At 34.6% G+C, this 24,481-nt stretch overlaps 2 protein-coding genes across 2 annotated transcripts in view; both read left to right on the forward strand.

The window, feature by feature from the left end:
• Positions 1-386: 386 nt before the first annotated feature.
• The window catches only part of LOC140451624 (uncharacterized), a 34,792-nt gene continuing 10,697 nt past the window's right edge, over positions 387-24,481 (forward strand). Inside the window, exons 1-2 of the mRNA XM_072545472.1 lie at positions 387-1,709; positions 1,809-2,077. Coding sequence (XP_072401573.1) covers positions 1,628-1,709; positions 1,809-2,077 — 351 coding nt within the window. The 5' untranslated portion in view covers positions 387-1,627. The remainder of the gene's footprint in view (positions 1,710-1,808; positions 2,078-24,481) is intronic.
• Positions 4,440-24,481, forward strand: part of LOC140451618 (uncharacterized) — a 63,144-nt gene continuing 43,102 nt past the window's right edge. Inside the window, exon 1 of the mRNA XM_072545466.1 lies at positions 4,440-4,581. The gene's annotated coding sequence lies outside the window, so the exon portion shown is untranslated. The remainder of the gene's footprint in view (positions 4,582-24,481) is intronic.

The following is a 24,481-nucleotide window of genomic DNA, read 5'->3' on the forward strand; positions in this document are numbered from 1 at the left end:
AAACAACACTTTTTTTATTACTTATTAACATTAGTCAACACCGCAACTGTCAAATAAGTGTTACCAATTTATGCCAAAATATCACCTTCCTTCAAATACAGTTACAGTGTGTTCCGAATAAATAATGTTCTTCATAAAAACGCTTTATAATGCATTTATACAAATTAAATGAAACATATTATTGTGTATTTCTTTAAGTTAACATTAGTAGAAATCTTTAAATATTATTTCTACGCGTATATAATAAAATATATCTAGTGTCTGTAATATCAGTGTACTCGGCAAAGTGATTCTAAAAAGGAACACACCTACCGCCTAAATATTTCGTGTTGGTAACCTCACGGCATAGTATCACGGGTTATGACGCGGTTATTAGTGGTCTGTGATGACGAGGTTTACGTGCAACGGAGAAGTAAATTACAAAGAATATAAAGCGTCTATATTCTTTGTAAATTAGATGAAGTCGAACAGTCGAAGTATATATTCTTTGGTATTATTACAGACTGTGCTGTTAAGACATGGTTGCTAACAAAGAGTTTTTTAAAATTAAATACAGGTTATATTTTAAAAAATATTTTTCAGGTAAGTCAACCATTTTTTTGGATATGTATACCTTAATATATCAATATAAATAGTAGGTTTTTGGTTTTTTTTCTTAAATCAGGTCTGGGTAAATAAAACTTATATAATTTTGATATATTAGGGGAGGGAAATACATTTAAAGTGGTTTTTTTTAAAGAGGATATAAGGAGTACTGACTTCCTTAGTTGTATCACATTTGATATTACAGGTCTCATTTCGTTTCTTGTCCCATCAGTTCATCTTTAAAGCCACGATTCAGTGCATTAAAGCTAGCCCGAATCCTCACTTGAGATTTAGTGTCTCTTTGGCTATTTAAATTTGTTCCTCTGAGCTTAGCCATATCTTTAGTATTTTGCATCACCTCTCTTCCAGTGCTTCTGAAATTTGTAAGCTATACGCTTCCTAAAATCCAATACTCCCGAAGTATAGAGGTTTCAATTGGCTAGACCCAACGTGTGGCGTCTGTTCCACTTTTGGCTTAAAAAAAATATATTTCCTTTAACTTTTGGTTTTGATCTTGGGTTGTTATGGTTTTCACTAGTTGTGCTTTTAGATTTTCATTTTAACATTTAGTTTTTGTACTTCAATTTTTTTTTTATATCTATACCTTAAATCAACTTGTTTTGCTATATTCTGTGTAGACTGAATAAATTGCTTTGGTTTTGATTGGTTAAATAACTATTTTAGATTAATAATAAATAAATTAAAAATTTAAATAACTTAAAGTTAACTATTTCACATATTTTACAAGTCCGGAGTAGTCAATAAGTTGAGTCACTACCTGGAAATAACAGTTTTTGTAGCAAATAGCAGTAGTGACAGTGAACTTGTGGCAGGCCCTAGTCAGCCAAAAAAATAAAAGTATTACCAAACTTATAAACAAGACTGGAAGCAAATAGATGACTTTAAAGGATGGATTTGCAGAAGCAAAAAAGGAACAAATTTTGCCAGATGCAAAAGCTGTGACAAAGATATTAATATCGCTAGTGGAAAAGACTCTTTAATTAAGCATAAAAGTTCCAAATTGCACTGTGATAAGGTAAAAATGATAAGCAGTCATAGAAAAATAACCGAATTCAGTGTAAGTTTATCTGGGACGAGACAACTAAAGGAAGACATTGCCGAAGGTAAATTAAATACAAAATATTTAAATTTTATTAACTAAAGCATAAAAATAAAAAATATTAACATACTAATTATTTTATTAACATAATAATTATTTTTAGCTGAAATAAGATTGTCGGCATTTATAGCGGAGCACAATCTTCCTTTTTTGGTAATGGACCATTTACCAAAAGTAACTGCAAAAATTTGTCCGGATTCCAAAACCGCTCAAGGGTTGGCATGCGCCAGGAAAAAAACAACCGGTATTGTGAGAAACGTTTTAGGCACAGAATCTTTCAAGAATTTATGTGACGATTTAAGAAGAAGAAAATTCTCGCTCATCATAGATGAATCCACCGACAGGTCAACAAAAAAGCATCTATGTTTAGTGGTAAGATATTTTAAAAATAATATAATACAAGATAACTTTTTCGGCGTTATAGAGTTAAGCAGTGCAGACGCTACTACTTTATATAATTGTATTAAAGATTTTTTTTAACAAATTCGGTTCCATATACAGAAAACATGATTGGTTTTGCTTCTGATGGAGCAAATGTAATGATGGGAAAACATCATTCTGTTGTGAGTATGCTTAAAATTGATATTCTAAATTTATATATCATGAAATGTATATGTCACTCGTTTCATTTGTGCGCTTCTTACGCTTGTCAAAAACTCCCAAAACACGTAGAAGATCTGACTAGACATTTTTAATTATTTTAGTTCGAGTCCGAAAAGAATTGCCGACTTTAAAGAATATCAATTATTTTGCAATATTAAAATTCACAAAATTCTTCACCCTTCAGTCTTCACAAACAAGATGGTTGTCAGTACACCAGGTTGTACACCGAATATTGGAACAATTTGGTGCTCTACAGTTATTTTTTACAACTGCTGTTGCTGAAGGCGATGTCTCGGCTGCAGACAACATTCTTCAAAATTTAAATAATCCCTTAAATAAACTTTTCTTGTTATTTCTTGATTATGTTTTGCCATTTTTTAATAACTTGAACCGTGAGATGCAATCCGAAGCTCCAAAATTACATGTCTTGTACGCTAATGTTTGTAACATTTTGCGTACGATTTGTGATTGTTACTTAAAACGAGAGTACCTTACTGCAACGCCCCTCGAAAATATTGATTTTAAAAATCCAAGGAATTTTGTTCAGTTAGACAATTTATATTTGGGGAAGAACGTTTCCGTGTATTTGCAAGAATTAAATCTAAGTAGTGAACATGTAAGTTTTTTTAGAGTTCGCTGCTTAGATTTTTATATTGAAAGTTGCTCTCAGATAGTTGCACGGTTTCCCATAAAAAATAATCCAACCAAATTGTTTAATTTTATCGATCCTGTAATTGTTAAAAGTGGGTCTATAAGTTCTATTTCAAATGTAGGTTCACTTTTTCCAAATATAGTACCTGGGCCAGAATTGCAAGATTTAGATTCTGAGTGGAGATTACTTCGAAATAATGAGCTTTGTCAGACATTTAGTGACGATGTTTATGAATTTTGGACAAGTGTGAAGGAACTTTCTCGAAGTGATGGTACACATGTATTCATCCTCTTAACTAAATTTGTGGAAAATATATTATGTCTTCCACATTCTTCTGCAAATGTAGAAAGAATTTTTTCCGCTATTAACTTGATGAAAACAAAGCAACGAAATCAGTTAAGCACAGAAACAATTACAGGTCTGTTACACACAAAAACTTATATTAATAGGGACACTTGCTTCAATTTTCCAATTGAAAAAAAATTACTCAAATGTATGAATGATAAAACACTAAAAAATATACAAGAAAATGAGTAAAAATATAAAGTATTGTTATAGTAAAAAAAAAAAAAACACAATATAATTTATATGTAAAAAAATGTAGCTATAGTTATGTAATATTATAATCACACTACCATTGTTTCTTTTTATGTGTAAAATATATGTAATAGAATTATATTTATATAATATACATGAAATTTATTCTTAACATTATACTGTAATATATGTATCGTTCCAAATATTGTTGTTTATTATTTCCAATGATAAAGAACCAACTTATCCATCTTTATATAAAGAATAACTTTTTTTTATTATTATAGTTTTATGAAAAAAAGTTATTCTTTAAAAAATTCTGATTGATCTAAAACCTAATATGTAATTGCATTCTAGATTTTAGATCATTTAAAACATTTTATAAAAAATAATTTTTTTTTTCTTCATAAAATTAAAAATAAAAAAGTTTCCCATAGTCTCAAATTAAGTCACCGCCATAATTCGAAACTTTTCTCATTTTTAGTTTTATTGAAAAAAGTTATTCTTTCTAAAAAGTTCTGAATGATCTAAAACAGAATACAATCATCAGATATTAAATTTTTTTAGTAATATAGGCAGTTTGTAAAAAATATGAATTTTACGTTCATATTTTTTGACAAATCTCGTGTAAATGGCTCAAAAAATTTAATTGATGATTGATTTTAGGGTTTAGCCCATAAAACTATAAAAAAAAATAAAAAAATTCCATTATGGTGTTCACTTAATTGGACGCACTGTATTATAATATAGATATTCTATTATTATAATTTACGTCATTAACGTCATTGCATATGATCTACCGAAATCTACCGAATTTTGCCGAAGGCATCTCCCGATATTGGATAAACTCCACGGAACATCACTGATGACGCGGTTATTAGTGGTCTGTGATGACGCGATTCACGTGCAACGGAGAAGTAAATTACAAAGAATATAAAGCGTCTATATTCTTTGTAAATTAGATGAAGTCGAACAGTCGAAGTATATATTCTTTGGTATTATTACAGACTGTGCTGTTAAGACATGGTTGCTAACAAAGAGTTTTTTAAAATTAAATACAGGTTATATTTTAAAAAATATTTTTCAGGTAAGTCAACCATCTTTTTGGATATGTATACCTTAATATATCAATATAAATAGTAGGTTTTTGGTTTTTTTTCTTAAATCAGGTCTGGGTAAATAAAACTTATATAATTTTGATATATTAGGGGAGGGAAATACATTTAAAGTGGTTTTTTTTTAAAGAGGATATAAGGAGTACTGACCAAACTTACTTTTGATAAATTAGAATTTTGTTAGTTTTTACATTATATGTCTATTGTTAATATTTCTATATCTATATACATATTGCTATCAATATATTTATCATTGATATTTTGCGTTTTATTTCAGTTTCTACTAACAAGTATATAATATAGCAAGATAAGATTAGTCTTTAGTATTTTGTATTTCAGGTGATTATCTCCAGTATCATTATTTCCAGTCATTCCTTACTTCAAAATCTTAACTATTGTTGAGTTGGCACCCTTCTTCTTTTCTACTTGTCATCCTCTTTATATAGATTTATTCCCAGTGACCTTCCTTAGTTGTATCACATTTGATATTACAGGTCTCATTTCGTATCTTGTCCCATCAGTTCATCTTTAAAGCCACGATTCAGTGCATTAAAGCTAGCCCGAATCCTCACTTGAGATTTAGTGTCTCTTTGGCTATTTAAATTTGTTCCTCTGAGCTTAGCCATATCTTTAGTATTTTGCATCACCTCTCTTCCAGTGCTTCTGAAATTTGTAAGCTATACGCTTCCTAAAATCCAATACTCCCGAAGTATAGAGGTTTCAATTGGCTAGACCCAACGTGTGGCGTCTGTTCCACTTCTGGCTTAAAAAAATATATCTCCTTTAACTTTTGGTTTTGATCTTGGGTTGTTATGGTTTTCACTAGTTGTGCTTTTAGATTTTCATTTTAACATTTAGTTTTTGTACTTCAAATTTTTTTTTTATATCTATACCTTAAATCAACTTGTTTTGCTATATTCTGTGTAGACTGAATAAATTGCTTTGGTTTTGATTGGTTAAATAACTATTTTAGATTAATAATAAATAAATTAAAAATTTAAATAACTTTAAGTTAACTATTTCACATATTTTACAAGTCCGGAGTAGTCAATAAGTTGAGTCACTACCTGGAAATAACAGTTTTTGAAATTTTAGGTTCCTTTGGGAGTTGTAGCAGTATATTTCATTGGATTTCACGACTGGACCAAAACAAGTAAACATTACTGGTATAGGTATCCCTTCAGAATATTAACTTGGAGTCAGAGAGTAAGTACTACTTTTACTCATTCTCTTGTATATCTCTCAGTTGTGTAATATGTCAGATTTTAAGGTAGAGCATCTATTAGCTCCTGAATTAGGGTATGAGTTGAGAGTCCGTCATTTAACCAGTCCATTGTTAAAAACAGTTGATGAAAAAAGGGGTGTTCTGAGAGGTGCTTTGAAGCAAGCTTCAGCAAATAGGAGTAATGTTGTTCTGTCAACTTCCAATCTTAATTTTAGTGATGAGATTCCTGAAATAGAGGCTACTCTTGCAGATTTGAAAGTGAAAATTGGTTCTTTTGTTGGTTCCCCTTGTGACACTGCCTATGGTCGTTATACTTCTTGGTTAGGTCATGTTGCAGGTAGAGTCCATCTGTTAGAATCTACAACAGAGGAAGAGGATGAACTAAAGAAGTCTCTTAATCTTAGAATTCTTACTCTGGAAGGTGAACTTGATTTTAGAGTGACTCCACAGGCTCATTCCACTCCTCATAATGCTAGTGTTTCTGTAAATTCCTTTCCTTTTGTTAAGTCTGCTCCTATTCATAAATGGGGTGTACATTTTTCACGACAATCAAATGAAAATGTTGGTAGTTTCTTGGAGAAGGTAGAATGTCTGCGTATAGCACGTGGTAACAGCGAGGAAGAGTGTTACTCTTCTGCTGCTGACTTATTTAAAAATTCAGCTTTTACTTGGTACCTCAATAACCGAGGTAGTTTTGCTTCTTGGCAAGAGTTAGTTGCCAAACTTAGATCAGATTTTCTCCCTTATAACTACGAGGATAATCTCCTTGATGAAATCAAGTCTCGTAAACAAGCTCCACAAGAGAAAGTTACAATTTTTATTAACGAGATTGTTAGTCTGTGTAAACGTCTGGAGACTCCTCTTTCTGAACCTCATATTGTCAGGATTATCAAGAAAAATTTGTTGCCATCGTACCATTCTAGTCTGGCTCTTACGGATATTCCCTCGATTGTTGATCTTACTGAAAAATGTAAGAAGCTGGAAGAAGTTTTGTCATGGACGTCTGACAGTGTGTCTAGAGCTCCTATTCGGCAGATGTTTAGAAATCCTGATTCGTCCTATTCGGGTAGACCAAATTATTCTCGGTCTGATAATGTCTCTGCTTTTAACTCAAAGATTACCTGTTGGAATTGTCGTCAATCAGGACATGGGTATTATGAATGTTCTGAACCTAGAGTAGATGTGACAGGTTCGTTCTGGAGCGGAAGTGACCTGTCACTCTAGGCCACGCCCCCCGGTGACGTAGGAAAGTCCCACGTCTCTCAAGGCCACGCCCCCAGCCAATGGTGACGTAGGTACGCCCCTTGACTATAGGCCACGCCTCTCGACCAATGGTGACACAGAAACGCCCCACTCGTGACGTTAGAGCATATCCTCGACCAATGGTTGCATAGGAACATCCCCTCGTGACCATAGAACATATCCTCGACCAATGGCGGCACAAAAACGCCCCCACTCGTGACGTTAGAAGATATCCTCGACCAATGGTGGCATAGGAACGCCCCCTCGTGACGTAAGAACATATCGTCGACCAATGATGGCACAGAAACGTCCCACTAGTGACGTTAGAAGATATCCTCGACCAATGGTGGCATAGGAACGTCCCCTTGTGACGTAAGAACATATCGTCGACCTATGGTGACACAGAAACGCCCCACTCGTGACGTTAGAAGATATCCTCGACCAATGGTGGCATAGGAACGTCCTCTCGTGACGTAAGAACATATCCTCGACCAATGGTGACACAGAAACGCCCCACTCGTGACGTTAGAGCATATCCTCGACCAATGGTTGCATAGGAACGTCCCCTCGTGACCATAGAACATATCCTCGACCAATGGCGGCACAAAAACGCCCCCACTCGTGACGTAACAACATATCCTCGACCAATGGTGGCATAGGAACGTCCCCTCGTGACGTAAGAACATATCGTAGACCAATGGTGACACAGAAACGCCCCCAAGTAAACGCCTGACCAATGGTGGCATAGGAACGTCCCCTCGTGACGTTAGACCATATCCTCGACCAATGGTGATACAGAAACGCAACACTTGTAACGTTAAAACGTATCCTCGACCAATGGTGACACAAAAAAACCCTACTCGTGATTTACGTCATACCAGCCTGACTATTTAATGAACGGATCCATTCTGTTAAACTCAGTCTGCAGTTCACCTTTGTAATAACGTGTTCGTTTTGTGTTACAAAAAAATTTGTGCTACAAGTAAAACAATTTAAAAAAGTAAGTACTATTTTATATATTTTAGAGGGCTTGTATTTGATTTTATACACCATCATTCTAAGTTTGTCATTATGTTAATTTATTTCTGCATTATTTAAAACATGCAATAATATTTGTAAATATGTTGTTTAATTTTCTCGTTTTTAAAATGGAACAGTGCATTTCACAAATAATAAAGTAATTGTTGATTAAAAAAATAGAGACATACAAAAAATATTTTAAAATTTTGGTTTTATACCACATCTGTTATCCATTATTTTTTCCAAGTTTTTCATATTGTTTATTAATTTATGTATTATTTAAAACATGCAATATTATTTGTAAATATATTTAACTTTCTCGTTTTTAAAGTAGAACAGTGCATTTCACAGATAATAAAGTAGATGTTGATTAAAAATAGAAGCACGCAAAAAAATATTTTTATGGTAAATTAAGAAAATACATATTATTGCAGATGGATCTAGCAAAAATTAATGCATCATCTTTGGTTGCAGAACGCAAACCGATAAAAAAATTGGTAGATTTGCCAATTGGGACACCCTTTCCAATTCACTCAGGAAAAGTGGTAAACACAAAATTTGGGGAAGCAGTTCTACTGGATTTAGGTACTGAAGTCGTGTTCCTGCCTCATCGGGTGACCGAAGTATACCAACCAATCATCGGCGAACTTTGTGGAGGAAAATATTCACTAATCTTCGAAGGGAAAGTGGACGTAGGAAAAAACCAGCCTCTGACATCATTTCAAATAGCTGAGCATAAATAAAAATACTGGTGAGTTTTTACATTTATTAATTTTTAATTGTTTATTCAATCATGAGTGGTGACATTGGTAACCTCAGTAGCGATATTGTACAACATTTAGTTAAGGCGCGAAATATTTTGTTTCAACATTATACACTGCGAGAAGCGAATATTTGCTTAAAACACATCAAGAGACATTTGACTTTGTTTACTAAAGCGATTCGGTGTGGGGACTTGGAATTAGCCAAGTTACGACAAATACAGAAAAACGCAGGTCATTTAAAGACAATTAAATTGGAAATTAAAAATTTCGGTTTTCGCGTGGGTGGCGGAATTAATAATAAACATCGTAGAGTTAAATGGGAAGATGTAAATTCCGTATTTTCGAGTAGAGTCAGAACGGGTATAATTATTAATTTAGGACACAAAGATTTAATGCAATTTTTTGGGGACTGTTTTAAATTATTTAAAATTCGAGTTAAAAACATCTTAAAAAAATTAAATATGATAAAATGTAACATGACATTATGTGAAGAATTTATTAGAAAATCAAATCAAGGTAATATTAACCAATTTAAATATTTCAACACCAAAAATGCTGTCATGGACGGAGGAACGGACTTAGTTTTATGGTTTCATAGAAACGTAGTCGATAAATTAATGACCAAGCTATCAGAATTTGAAGAAACGGGATCAGGGTGGGCTTTGAAAAAAATAGTTTCTTTAGAAGTCAATATAAATAAATATGAAGTGGGAAATGGAGCTTCGTCATTCATTAGACTACCAGAACCAATCCAAAAGAAGCACGCATGTATCAATATCAAAAACGATGATGAAGCATGCTTTTTTTGGAGCATAGTTTCAGCGATTTATCCAGCTAAATGCAGTTCAGATCGTACCTCTTCATATCCTCATTATGCGACTGTCTTAAATATCGATGGGCTAGAGACACCTATGACTATAAAGGGTATTTCAAAATTTGAAAAGTTAAATAACATTTCTGTAAACGTTTACGGGTTAGAAATGAATGTTGCTAAAGAGAGAACATTTTACGTAACAACACCGGTAAGTCTATGCAAAACCAAATTAACTAAACATGTAAATTTATTGATTGTGCAGGATAAATATTTTCCAAAATTGAATGACTACGAAGCACCTATGGCTCACGATGAATCTGAAGAAATTAAATATCATTATTGTATGATTAAAGACATGTCTCGACTCATGTCTAGTCAGTTGAGTAAGAATCATAATAAAAAATTTTTATGTGACAGGTGTTTGAATTATTTTAGCAGTTTTGACAGATTAAACGATCATACAAAATATTGTGAGAAAATCAATGTATGTAAAGTTTCGTTTCCATCATATCAGAATGTTGAATTTAAAAATCATATGTATAAACAAACGACTCCTTTTGTCGTTTATGCTGATTTTGAGTCAATGTTGCACAAAGTTAAAAACACTCCGTTAAAATGCAAAACAATTAAATATCAGCAGCATAAGGCCTTTAGAGCAGGTTATTACGTAAAATGTTCTGACGATGAATCTCTGTCGTTTTACCGAAGTTACGCAGGTGAAGATTGCATGGAGTGGTTTGCCAAGGAAATGTCTGAGTTGGCGGCATTTGTGCAAGGAAAAATTAAAGCTATTGTACCTATGATTGCTACACCCAGTTTTATTGATTTATCTAATTGTCACATTTGCGAAAAAACGTTTTCAGATAAGGATGTAATTGTTCGTGATCATGATCATTTTACTGAAGATTTCCGAGGATTCGCACACCAAGTGTGCAATTTAAATTTCAAAAAACTTTTCGTTGTCCCAATTTTTTTTTATAATCTCAGTGGATACGATTCACATATGATGATTAGAGATCTGGCGAAAAAGGGTAGTATTAGCCTATTATCAATAAATAAGGAAAACTATATTTCTTTTACAATAAACGATTCCAAATCCAGCATAAGGCTGAGATTTGTTGATTCACTGAGATTTTTAAATTCGTCATTGGACAAGTTAGCTGCCACATTACAACCTGAGGATTTAAGATATTTAGCTGGTGAATTCCCAAACGGGAGTACCGAACAAATGGAATTATTGAAAAGAAAAGGCATATTTCCATACGAATATATTGATTCTTTTAATAAATTGAATGAAACACAACTATCATCAATTGATAAATTTTACAGCTCATTATCAGGTGAACACATCTCCAAAAATATGTATCATCATGCACAAACAGTTTGGCAGTCGTTCGGTATTAAAAATATTTTGGAATATAGCATGTTGTACATGAAGACAGATATTATGTTACTGACATGCATTTTTAAAAATTTTCGACAAAAATGTCGAGCCACATACGGTCTTGATTCTGCTTGGTACTATACCATGCCAGGGTTTTCATGGGATGCAATGCTAAAGTATACTGGATGTAAACTTGAACTACTGAATGATATCGATAAAATCATGTTTATTGAGAAAGCTATCCGAGGTGGCATAAGTCAAGTAAGTAATCGATATTCTGAGGCAAATAACAAATACATGCATAATTATGATCCATCAAAGCCTAGTAAATATTTGCTATATTTAGATGTCAACAATTTGTATGGTTGGGCAATGTCTCAATTCTTACCATATGGGGGTTTCGAGTGGGTTGACCCCAATATTGATGTTCTTAGCATTCCTGACGACGCTGATATGGGGTACATACTACAAGTGGATTTGGAATACCCAGAACACTTGCATGACTTACATCGAGATTTACCGTTTTGTTGCGAACATCGTGTTCCACCAAGAAGTAAGCTTCCAAAACTTATGACCACCCTTTACCACAAAAAAGAGTACACTTTGCACTATCGCAATCTAAAACAAGCTCTGAATGCAGGACTCATACTAAAAAAGATTCACCGGGTCCTGAAATTCAAACAGAGCGCTTGGCTTAAGCCGTACATCGATCTTAACACCACGATCTTAACGATTGCGAACCGCAGCAACTACAGCATTTAAAAAAGACTTGTACAAGTTAGCCAACAACGCCATCTTTGGTAAACGATGGAAAACATTAGGAAACATCGCATCGTAAAGCTAGTATCAAAGTGGGATGGAAGATATGGGGCAAAAAATTTGATTGCTAGTCCACGATTTCATAATAGAACCGTGTTTGATGAAAATCTAAGGGCAATCGAACTTAACAAAACAGAGCTTATTTTCAATAAACCATTGTACATCGGTATGTCTATTTTAGATATATCTAAAGTATGTATGTACGATTTTCATTATAACTTTATGTTGCCATATATGAGAGTTGAAAATTGTAAGCTGATGTATGGGGACACTGACAGTTTTATCTATGAAATAAAATGTGATGACATTTACAGAGATGTTATTAAAGCAAATTTATCTAAATTCGATACATCAGACTATTCTGAGAATAATATTTATGGAATACCTCAAGTCAACAAAAAAGTTCTCGGAATGATGAAAGACGAGACAAACGGTCGCATTATGACTCATTTTGTTGGACTTAGATCTAAAATGTATTCGTTCAAGATCAGTACGACAGATGAGGATCGAAAGGCATTGTGGGATAAATACAAGAGTAATATGGATGATGCAAATATTGAAAGAATTGTAAATAATAATTTGGGTGTCACAAAAAAATCTAAGGGGGTTAAATATTCAACGGTAAAAAATGACATTAGTTTCGATGATTATGTTAAGTGTTTAAACGAATTTACAACTAAAAGCATCTCCCAATCAACGTTTCGTTCCTACGCCCATGATCTCTTCACAATAACACAAGAAAAAATTGCATTAAGTCCGTACGATGATAAACGTTACTTGCAACAAAATTCTCATGACACGTTACCTTGAGGTCATTATGAAACCACAATGATTGAGTAAAACAATAAGCAAATTAATAAATGAAAACATAACCAACTTTTACAATTTTCACTGTTAACTGAAAACCTATGTATTCAACAAAATCTAGTAAAATAAATGCTGTAATTACATGTTTATATCTAAATAAAAATTAAATTAAATTAAAAAGTATTTTATTCCTGTAAAATAGCAAAAGACAAGTTGGTTGACTAGTAAAATAACTTTATTTAAAAAACATAAGTTGTGCTAAAATGAGCGTTGAAAAAACGAATGTTTTTAATTGTTTTTTCACTTTATCAAATCATTTTATGAACTTAATACAAATAGAAATATAATACATGTTTAGATACATACTATTTTATTTATTAACAATTATACAAATCATTTACAACTTTAATTTTATAATACCATAAATATTCTCTCAAAGCTTGACTTAACAAAGTGTTTGGACAAATATTGCAATATACTGCGAAGGCTTCAACTGGTCCATGTAAAGAGTCTATAGCACAAAAATTGTTCTTGATAAAAGTTGAAATATTTATATAGTATTCATGGAATTGTAAACTCTTTAACAACGCCACTCTAAGGATCATCATGCTCTGGTCTGCTTCTATAATTTGGTTGACTTCATCTTCCCATAAATAATATTCGACTCCAAATTTCTCAATGGTCAGCAACTTTACATTTTCCATCACCAATTGTCTAAGTTTGCAAAAATCACCACACATAAATTCGATAGGATCATACTCATCCGCATAAGTTGGTAGATCTGCTTGGAAAAAATCACTCACTTTTTCTTTAAACCACTTAATTATGGCTTCCCATTCGAATGCGTTTAAACTGATTCTTTTAAAATTACCATGTTGACACATAATGATGGTTGGTAAAAAATCTCGAGCTGGAGATAGACCAATTTTTATGTGGAGAGAGCTCATTGGATATGTTGTTTCCAATAAACAATATGGCTCATTTTTCGCAGCTTCTTCGAATTTTGTCAATACTCGATCTAATTCGGCGCCAGGACTAGGTGGTTGACTATCTTCATCGTAGTCAAATTCTACACTAAATTCACTGCCATCGTCATCGTGTTCTAGATTAAATGACTCGTAGCTGCTATCTTGGGAACCCATGGTACTACCGTTGACTAAGTGAATGTAAACTAAACGTCTTAAATTTATACTTTTTAGTCCGCCACTCCCCCCACTCATTTAGAGTATGTCTACGCAGCGTATGTAAAAGCAGATCCTCAAACTAGGTCTGAACTATTAATCCAACTGTTATGTTTGCTATCCAATCCTAACCATTGAACGTACATCTTATTTCCGCGTCTGCGCAGTACTTTTTCAACTAAATAAATTTCAGGATTAGCTGTTTTTTGCAATTCTTCTTCGTAGAATGCTCCTCTTATAGGCGCTCCAGTCATATCTTTAATCAAGTATGTTGTAGGATTCGTTATTTTAATTTCAACGATTTTAAATAATTCAGTTGTCCAATTCGGCTTATATCCTTTATCGAAAACATGTTTATTTTTACTAATGCGAACTACATCACCAACTTTCAATTTTCGTGGAGCAGCGATTTTCAAGTGAGTGTAATATTTTCGTAAAATATCTTTTTCGTTGGATTTATTAACGTCAATAGGTCTAAGTCGAATTTTGCTATGTTTCGTGTTATTGTACTCTTCGGTGATTTGAGGTAAGATATCAATCCATTTGTAAGTACCATTAAGACTGAAATACTTGTAAAGTTTTTCCTTCAATGTACGAATAACTCGTTCGCAAATAGCTGCTTTTTTAACACTAAAGGTATTATAGTGATTAATACCATGCTTTTTCATGAGATTTTGAAACTTGGAATTGAAAAATTCTGTACCTTGGTCTGTGTGTAAATTTCTCGGACATCGTTGAGTATGAGCGAGAATATCTGAAAATGTTCGAGTAATTTCCTCTCCGGTTTTCGTCTTTAATGGACGAGTCCACACTAACTTTGAAAAACAATCAATTACAACGAGAATCAGCTTGTATTGTTTATTTTGATTAGCATACGAACGCATTTCAGCCAAATCCATCTGCCATAAATCATCTAATCCTTTAATAATTGTTCGTCGACGAGGATAATTTTTTCGTGCTTGCTTATGAAGCTCGTTAACTAGTTGTGTCTTCTCTTTGGTAAATGTCATGTTTAGCTTCGAACGCTTTAACTTTGTATCAGATTCGGACATCTTCACTCTTTTAAACCTTTTGACCTTGTAACGCTTTAAGTCATTGTTTCCTAGTCTTTATAATATATGATTTTATTATTTTCGATGTATTCTTCTATTACCTTAAGACGATTGTCTAAATCATGCGAATTAAGATCCATTGTTTTAATCTTTTTTTCTATTTCCAACTTTTTCAGCATATTTTGTGCACTTTGGTAAGCAGCATCTGTAATGTTCTCCTTCATTTCACGTGTAAATATATCTAAATCATTTTTAAAGTCATGTGCTTGTTTTGTGAAATCAGATATTTTCAAATCATCCATTTTATTGTTATCATTTAACTCATTAATCGATTTATTAAAACTGCTTTCAATTTTGCTAATTGAGTTTAAGATTTTTTGTTCAAGTTGAGCATCTTTTGCATTATGTTCTTTGCGTATCAAAGTAAACTCTTTTTGTATAAAATTTTTGACGTGAACAATGCGGTCATCTACGTATTTCTTGTTGGAAAGATGTATGCCTGCTAGAGGAGGATCCCGTTTAATATCCTTATTGACTGCATGTATCTGGTTTTGTAAATCCAAAATGGATTGCTTTAAACGATCACGTAGCTTTTTAACAACTTGTTCATTAGATCGATATTGATGACGACCAAACTTGTCAACACTCATCTTGGAAATGATGCTCCATCCAACCTAACATTAATATATAATATCTGCTTCACGTAATTCGTTAATAATGGCAACAATTTCGTTATTGTGGGATATATTTCCTGCTTCTTGGGAAGCAATCAGCAATTTTAGTCTGTCACATAGTTCGTTTGGATCATCCCAATACACATATTCAATAGGATTATCATTGTAGATCAATTGAGAATCACTAACGAGCCCAGATCCTTTGGAACTAGATGGTGAAGATAACGATGTTCGAGGAGACGTTGACGATGATGAACGAGTTGCTTTTGCTAAACGAGCCAGACCTTCGAAAGGTGGTTTCTTTAATGCAGTAGATCGAGTTTTTGGTGGTGATTTCTTCGTTGTTGCATCGATAGGTTTAAATAGTGGTTTGATAATATGATGATACTTTTCTCCAGGTACACCTTTAAGACGACCTGTGTCATTCAGATGAGCTCCTGTACTATTTAATAAACTTTTATAGTGTTTTAAATCATTATTATCATAATATTCTGGACTATTATAGAAAATTAGTTGGTATAAACCTGGCGTTCCCGGTACCCATCCTCCTTCCTCACTACCGACATTGATGACTTGTACACTACCTTTGTTTTTGTTAAAGTTTATTCGCCGTTTACCCAACATCCAACCAATTTCATCATTGTATATAGGTCCATAGTTTTTATCAATTTTATCATCTTTCATCCAAAACTCTTTTATATACTTATGACTCATTGGAGGATATTGCTAGATATATTCATCAATAACCTCTTTCGAAACATTATTAGGATTAAAAATTTCATGTTCGTTAACTTGATCAGTTGATACTGCATCTGAAAATACATCGTCACCGCCGGCTTCCTTTCTCACCTCTTCCTTTTTGACATGATTAAGCTTGTTATTAATAGTATGATGCAATGTTTTTGAGGATTGCGCAATATCCTTTAGAGGTTTAGCTATAGGTTTAAAGAGTTTATTTAGCAACTCATCTTGTTCTGTTCTACCTAGCTTTAGTGCCAAATACTTTTTGCGAATGACACGAGCTAGTTCGACAACTTTACGTTTGCGTGCAGCTACCTCTTTGTCTGACATATTGTTATACAATGCGTGTGTTTCGATCATACCTACATTTTTATAAACTTGTCGAAACCTTTACGATATCGTCCATTAGAAATATCGAAATCCTTAACAATCACGAACGTACCGTATTTGTCCTTCCAACATTTGGAACAAAATTGTTTAAATTGGTCAAATGTCATATCCGGTGAGACGTGATCGTCAAAGACGTGTTTTAAATTGAGCTCGTCCTGCTTAAACAATACAATAAGGTTAGCATTATCACGTAGGAGTTGTTTGCCTGCTCGACTGTACGATTGACATAGGTATGCACAATCGATATCTTTATGTCTACCCATACAGTAATATTCACGTATTGTTTGTTGCGGATCCGTTGATACGTCATCAAAAATAAAAATGGAATTTGGTTTAGCTTCACCAGGACTTATTACGTCATCATTGTCTTTAAATGGAAAATACCCCACCTCTTTCACAGATGTCAACACTTCCTTTAAAAATTGATACTTGGGTTGAAACAACGACTTTGAATAAACGTAAACATTTTTGAATTTAGCGCCATTCAGATCAAACAGTAATGCCAACATCACATTAGTTTTTCCACGCCCACTTGGCCCACATATGATTGCACGAAAAGAATGTGGTAGCAATGTACCATGTTTACTGGTTCTTGTCACGTTATCAACAAAATTCAAGTTTTCCACTGCTAGTGTCTTGTCTTGTTGAATGACTTCATCTTGTGATTGAAATGTATTTTGTACACACGGTTATATATAAAGATATTTTGGAAAAGGCGGTTCATTTCAATGTTGGTCGTTCAAGGTGAAGGAGTGCTGAATTCTCTGATCAACAGTCTACCGTTTGAATTGCATGCTCCTGGTTACCAATATCTAGGACCTAGAACTAAATTACAGAAACGTCTAGCTCGTGGAGATCCGGGGATAAATCCGTTAGATAGAGCTGCGAGAGATCACGATATCGCATATTCCCAGAGTAATTCATTGAAAAATCAGCATAAGGCAGATTGGGTCTTGGAAAACAAAGCGTGGGAACGAGTTAAAGCAAAAGACGCATCTTTGGGCGAAAAAGCTACTGCCTGGTTGACTACTACAGCAATGAAAGCTAAACGAAAACTGGGTATGGGCATGAAACGTGGTAAAGGTGTTGGCTCATTTAAGCGACATGTGTTACAACCAAAACATTGAAACGCGCTCCTCCATCACCAAATCTGCGTAAATAAGCCCTACTTGCACTTGCAGCAGCTAGAACAGCCGTTAAGAATGTAGGTGGGAAGAAGAATGTACGAGTTCCAAGAATAATTCCATTCGAACCAAAATCTGGTGGTATTTTACCTTTAATCCCCATCCTTGCAGGCCTATCAGCTCTCGGCAGTTTGGCGGGAGGCGCAAGCGCAATTGCCAAGACTGTAATTGATTCAAAGAATGCTCAAAAGAAATTAGAAGAGGATAAACGTCACAATAAAGCAATGGAACATACCTACGAAAAAACGCTAAAAGTGGCTTTGGATTATATTTAAAAAAGTAAAACAACTCCCGCTAAAGCTACCTAATAGACCTTTAACCAACGTGGACTTGAATAAATTTGCTAAACAATTAAAAATACCAAATTTTCGTGGCGTGTTTATGCGAGATAATTTACCACAAACCCCTTATAAACATGAATGTGCTATTATTAATCTTGATATTTCCAAGAACCCCGGTACACATTGGATAGCTTACTGAAAGATAAACAGCGATATAGAATACTTTGATTCATATGGTTGCTTGAAGCCACCGCGAGAACTAGTATCATATTTGAACGGTGGAAGAATTTTCTACAATAACGATCAATATCAAAGTTATAACCAAATAAACTGTGGACATCTTTGTTTAAAGTTTCTCTACAATGGAACTATCTAACGACATCTTGAGACGTGTCATTCACATTTTTATGGAAAATATAACGAGCGTTGTTTGGTATGAACTGCCTCAAAATATTCGTCACGCACTAGAAGAGTATTTACCTTGCAAGAAAGATTATGATAAACATGAATGGAGTGATGTGTGTGGCATGTATATGGAAAGTAAATGTGTATTTTGTAAAGTGCTATATTATAAGAAAAATGAAACAAAAAACGTAACAGTATAAGAAAAATAAAGAAATTTTTAACATATTTTGTTATTTAACTTACTACATCTTGTATCATATATCAGTCATGTCTCGATTGTTGACCTTGACAAGTACTACAAACGAGTTTTCGTTTACTCCTCAAGTGCCTCTTGTGCTTGATCCGTTGCGACAGTATTATGTAGCCGTATTGGGATTTCATACATTTAATTCAATTCCGAACATCGATGGTGACAAGTTTTATTTCTATGAGCAAAATGATCGTACAAAGCTGCGTAATATTGAAATTCCATCCGGATGCTATGAAATTACTGATATCGAAGCGTACATTCGAAATGAATTAATGCTTAAATACAATTCGGTTCAGGAGTTTACTTTAAGACCGAACAACAATACGCTTAAATGTGAAATTTTCTGTCAGGATCACATCATTACTTTCGATAAAGACGATAGTCTTGGAAAATTACTGGGTTTCTCCTCAAATAGAGTGTTGACACCAGGAAACATGCATTCTTCAGATCAACCTGTCAACATTATAAAAGTATCGAGTCTACTTTTTGAATGCAACATTACCGAAGGAGCCTTCTACGAGAACAGACCTGCGCACACTATTCTACATTTTCCGATAAGTGTTGATCCTGGTTTTTCTATAGACGAACGTCCCCATAATCCTATATACATACCAGTAAGCAACAGCATACGCGAAATTACCAAAATTACCGTTAGTGTAGTCGATCAAGAATTAAGACCTGTCAACTTTAGAGGAGAGAAAAGTACGCTGCATTTGGATTTTAAGGAAACGATATAGATGGGTTTAATTATAAAACAAAACTCTACACATCAATATCCATTAGTCTCACGCAAATCCTGCAAGCGACGTGACGTGTCTGCTGGCAATAAAGCATTTCTTGTTTCCATTGGATTAAAGTTGAAGGATGTCAAAACGTCAATACATTCGACGACAGGTTCAGGAACCTCAACCAGCTATTTTCGACATTTACCAAAAACCTTTGTTCGATGATACTATTAGAAAAGAAGAATTTCGGACATATACACCTTACATCAAGTCATTTAATAATAGTGACGTTGTCGAGTTTATCATAAATCAATCAGATGCATTTTTTGCGATACACGAAACACTTTTGGAAATTAAAGGAAGTATAAAGAAAGTGGGTAATGGAACTGTTTCTCTTGCACCGAATGTTGGAGCCTTCTTGTTTGATACATGTACATATATCCAAAGTTCATACGACATGGAAATAGTTCGAGATCCAGGCGTAGTTAGCACTATTCGCAGTTTGTTATGTTATAATCCTGAAGATTCCAAGTTTCTCAGTACTGCAGGATGGAATTATCCGAATAATCCACATTTATCTGGGGACAGCTTTAGTTTACTAATTCCGATAAAACATATTTTCAACATTTTCAACGATTACAATAAACTAACCTACGGTCGTCAAGTGTTTCGATTTGTTCGAGCACGTAATGATAGAGACTGTATTTTAGTGGAAGAACCTAATGCCACAACAACAACAACAGTATCTCTAACTGTTACCAGCATGGAACTCAAGGTCAAGCATGTCTTTCCCAATGATGATGTGAAAATTGAATTAATGACTCCAATTAAGAATAATACACCGATAACTATACCTTTCCGTAAATGGGAGCTCAATGAACTACCTTCACTTACGGCAGGATCTCGACGTGAGATATGGAGTGTACAGACAACTTCAGCTATTGAACGTCCACGTTGTCATTGTAGCTTTTCAAACTTCTAAACGAGATGACATTCACGCCAATCCAACGTTATTCGATCACATTAGAATGTCAAGCACATGAGTGGTTATTAATGGGGAATATTGGCCTAACGAGAGAATGCAATTAGATTTTAATAAAAATGACTATGCTATAGCTCACTACAACTATACCGAATTCTTTCCCAGTTATGCTCATTCGTCAACAAAACATCCCATCTTGGATTATCAGGCATTCAAAAAATATGCCTTGTTTGTTTTTGACTGTTCCAAGCAGGATGATACATCATTCAGATCGGGAACCGTTGATGTTAAGTTGGAAATCGAAGCAGATGAAGGTTTTCCGGCAGGCACTCGAGCGTACTGTTTAATTGTTCACGACAGTCTACTCGAATACTTTCCTCTAACTGAAGTTATCAAAAACATCATTTAAAAAGATTAAATAAGTTGAATGAAGTGTTAGTAGCAGACAAGCAGTCATCATGAGAGTAGCGTTCGTAGACATACAGGGATTCACCGTAGATGGGCGGTTCGTACCCAAAGAACTAAGTATGGAAATTAGTTTTAAACATTGTCATTATATATTTAAACCTCCACAACCATTTGCTACATTGAGTAATCAAGATAAGAAGACTGCTGCGTACTTGGAGAAAAACGTGCATGGTCTTCGGTATTCTAATGGAGATATTGAATATTCCAAAATAAATAAAATACTGGAGTATTCCAGTATGAAGTTGTTGTATGCTGCCGACTATATATACGTTCGCGGAGAACAAAAAGCAGATTTTTTAAAACAGAAGTGTCACATTTTTGGAGTTTCACCCATAATTATCGATGTTTGCAAGTATGATGGTACACCGTGTGCAACAAGAAAATTTGTTGCAGATTCAAATGCTTGTCACAACTGGATTATTTTCCTGCTCTTCGATAAATGTGGATCGCCTCCGACAATGGTTTTGTGAAAAGATTATACCTATGTAAATTGAATTTTTTTAAATAAAAGATTAAAAGTTTTGTTTTAGTTTTATTTTAACAGTTTTCCTTTTTTACATATTTATTTTAATGCAAGATGATTCGCATTTGCGATTTTCAAAAAATTTTATAATGATATTAATCGTTAGAAATACATTTATTACTAATATGATTGTTAACAGTATAATCGATGAACCATATTGAGCGATGACACCATTATTAGTCGTACACCATTTTGAATCACTTTCGGTGTTATTTGGGGATATTAGCCTGATCTTGTAGAATGCTCCTCCTGACTTTGGTATCGCTTTGAAAAATACTGGAAGCTGTCCATAATTCACCACTTCATGATCCATTAGAGTCCATTCAGTTTGATTACAATCCGTTTTACATCATTAAAACATATCATCAAGTTCTTAACATTGTTTGGAACGTTTGTATAAAGGACATTGTTAACAATAGCTGTGAGAATGATGAATGATATTGTTAGTTGAGACATCTTTTCGGCTGAATTATTTTTAGCGGGTATTGTGTTTTTGGTAGTTTTCTATCAGACAAATGAAACTCTGCAAATCGTTTTTTAATTTTCGTTATATCTTCGTACCACTGTATATCCACCTTCAACTTTTGTATTTTTTTGCAAAATTCTTCTAGTCTGCACTGTACGAGCGACATCAGTCAAATAAATGATTTTCATTCTAACCCCAATATAAATAATATTCTCGATAATTCCAACTGCTATGGTATTATTCTAAACTAATTATTTCGTTGTAATGTTTTACAAATCCAATAAATAATATTTGTTGTGCACAAAACTTTTTCGTTGCACCCTGTATACATAAATATACATTTACTTTACAGAATGTAGTCGTTTATTAGATAGTCAGGCTGGTATGACGTAACTCGACTGGAAATTATCGAGAATTGCAAGCCAAATCTTGTCTGTACACACGTGCACCGGATATTGTCGACTGTGAAAACGCTGAATCGTGAGACAATGTTAAAAAGGAATGTAATAATATCCGCTAAAGTTCTCGTTAGCAGTATTTCGCATCATATTACGTCCTAACAAGCTGATTCTTGAAAAAATTGTTGCACGTGTTTTCGGCGACCGTGTGAGAAATGTTAAAAGGAAATGCACATCCGCTGGTTGGAATTTTTATAAAGATTTATAAGTTTAATTATATATAAGTTTAATTATATAGTTACTCGCAAATTACTAGTAAAATATAAATTGAAAAATAAACGAATTTTTGCTATTACACTATTCGTTGTGGATAAAATATATACGAGTTTGATTAAAAATTACTCGTAAAATATAAATTGAGAAAATTTAAAAGTTCTTACGTTAATCATCGTCTATAAAATATATACGAGGTTAATTAAAAATTACACACTTCTTCTCTTTGTCTGTTTGTCGAGGCGTATCTTCGTTATTATGGGGGGAATGGGGGGGCGTTTGGGTGTCTTTTCGTGATACGCCTCCACCAGTCGTTCTTATTGGTGTACGTTGAGGCGTATCTTCGTTTTTATTAGGGAATGGGGGGGAGGGGGGGCACAGCTCCACTCCTAGTGGGGAAATAGCCTCCACCATTGATGTACGTTGTTCTCATTGAACGTCGATGCACACTTTCCCATTGGGGGCGTTCCTATGTCACCATTGGTCGGTGAGATACGAGGTTGAACTCAATTCGATGTCATGATGCTGCTATTGGACATAGAAACGTTCTGACATCACGAGTAGTGTTTTTTTGTGTCACCATTGGTCGAGGATACGTTTTAACGTTACAAGTGTTGCGTTTCTGTATCACCATTGGTCGAGGATATGGTCTAACGTCACGAGGGGACGTTCCTATGCCACCATTGGTCAGGCGTTTACTTGGGGGCGTTTCTGTGTCACCATTGGTCTACGATATGTTCTTACGTCACGAGGGGACGTTCCTATGCCACCATTGGTCGAGGATATGTTGTTACGTCACGAGTGGGGGCGTTTTTGTGCCGCCATTGGTCGAGGATATGTTCTATGGTCACGAGGGGATGTTCCTATGCAACCATTGGTCGAGGATATGCTCTAACGTCACGAGTGGGGCGTTTCTGTGTCACCATTGGTCGACGATATGTTCTTACGTCACGAGAGGACGTTCCTATGCCACCAGTGGTCGAGGATATATTCTAACGTCACGAGTGGGGCGTTTCTGTGTCACCATAGGTCGACGATATGTTCTTACGTCACAAGGGGACGTTCCTATGCCACCATTGGTCGAGGATATCTTCTAACGTCACTAGTGGGACGTTTCTGTGTCATCATTGGTCGACGATATGTTCTTACGTCACGAGGGGGCGTTTCTATGCCACCATTGGTCGAGGATATCTTCTAACGTCACGAGTGGGGGCGTTCCCATGTCACCATTGGTCAGGCGTTTACGTGGGGGCGTACCTACGTCACCATTGGTCGAGAGGCGTGGCCTATAGACAAGGGGCATACCTACGTCACCATTGGCTGGGGGCGTGGCCTTGAGAGACGTGGGACTTTCCCACGTCACCAGGGGGCGTGGCCTAGAGTGACAGGTCACTTCCGCTCCAGAACGAACCTGTCACATCTACTACCTAGAATTCGGTTTTGTTATGGATGTGGACGTCAAGGTGTCCGCAAATTTGAATGTCAATTCTGTTCGGGAAACGACAGAAGGGGTGGGTTGTCCCTGGCTCCCGCTCCTCAACGGAATACAGGGAATACAGTCGAAAATCCTCAAAAACCAGGAAGACGTTTCTGGAGTCTGGATGCTCAAGCATCCACCAGTCAAACTTTTCATCCTCCACCGAAAGACAAAAGTTTCTGTTAGTTTTTGTAAAAGAATGATATCTGTCTCTTCGTTTAATATCTCTTGTGTCAATGCAGTTAAAGATATGAGTAGACTTAATGCTCGTGAAGTAGAGCAGTTAAATAATGTTATCAAATCATTCTCTTCTATCTCTTCGAAAAA

The sequence above is a fragment of the Diabrotica undecimpunctata genome, chromosome 1, assembly GCF_040954645.1.
Source record: "Diabrotica undecimpunctata isolate CICGRU chromosome 1, icDiaUnde3, whole genome shotgun sequence".
NCBI lineage: Eukaryota > Metazoa > Arthropoda > Insecta > Coleoptera > Chrysomelidae > Diabrotica > Diabrotica undecimpunctata.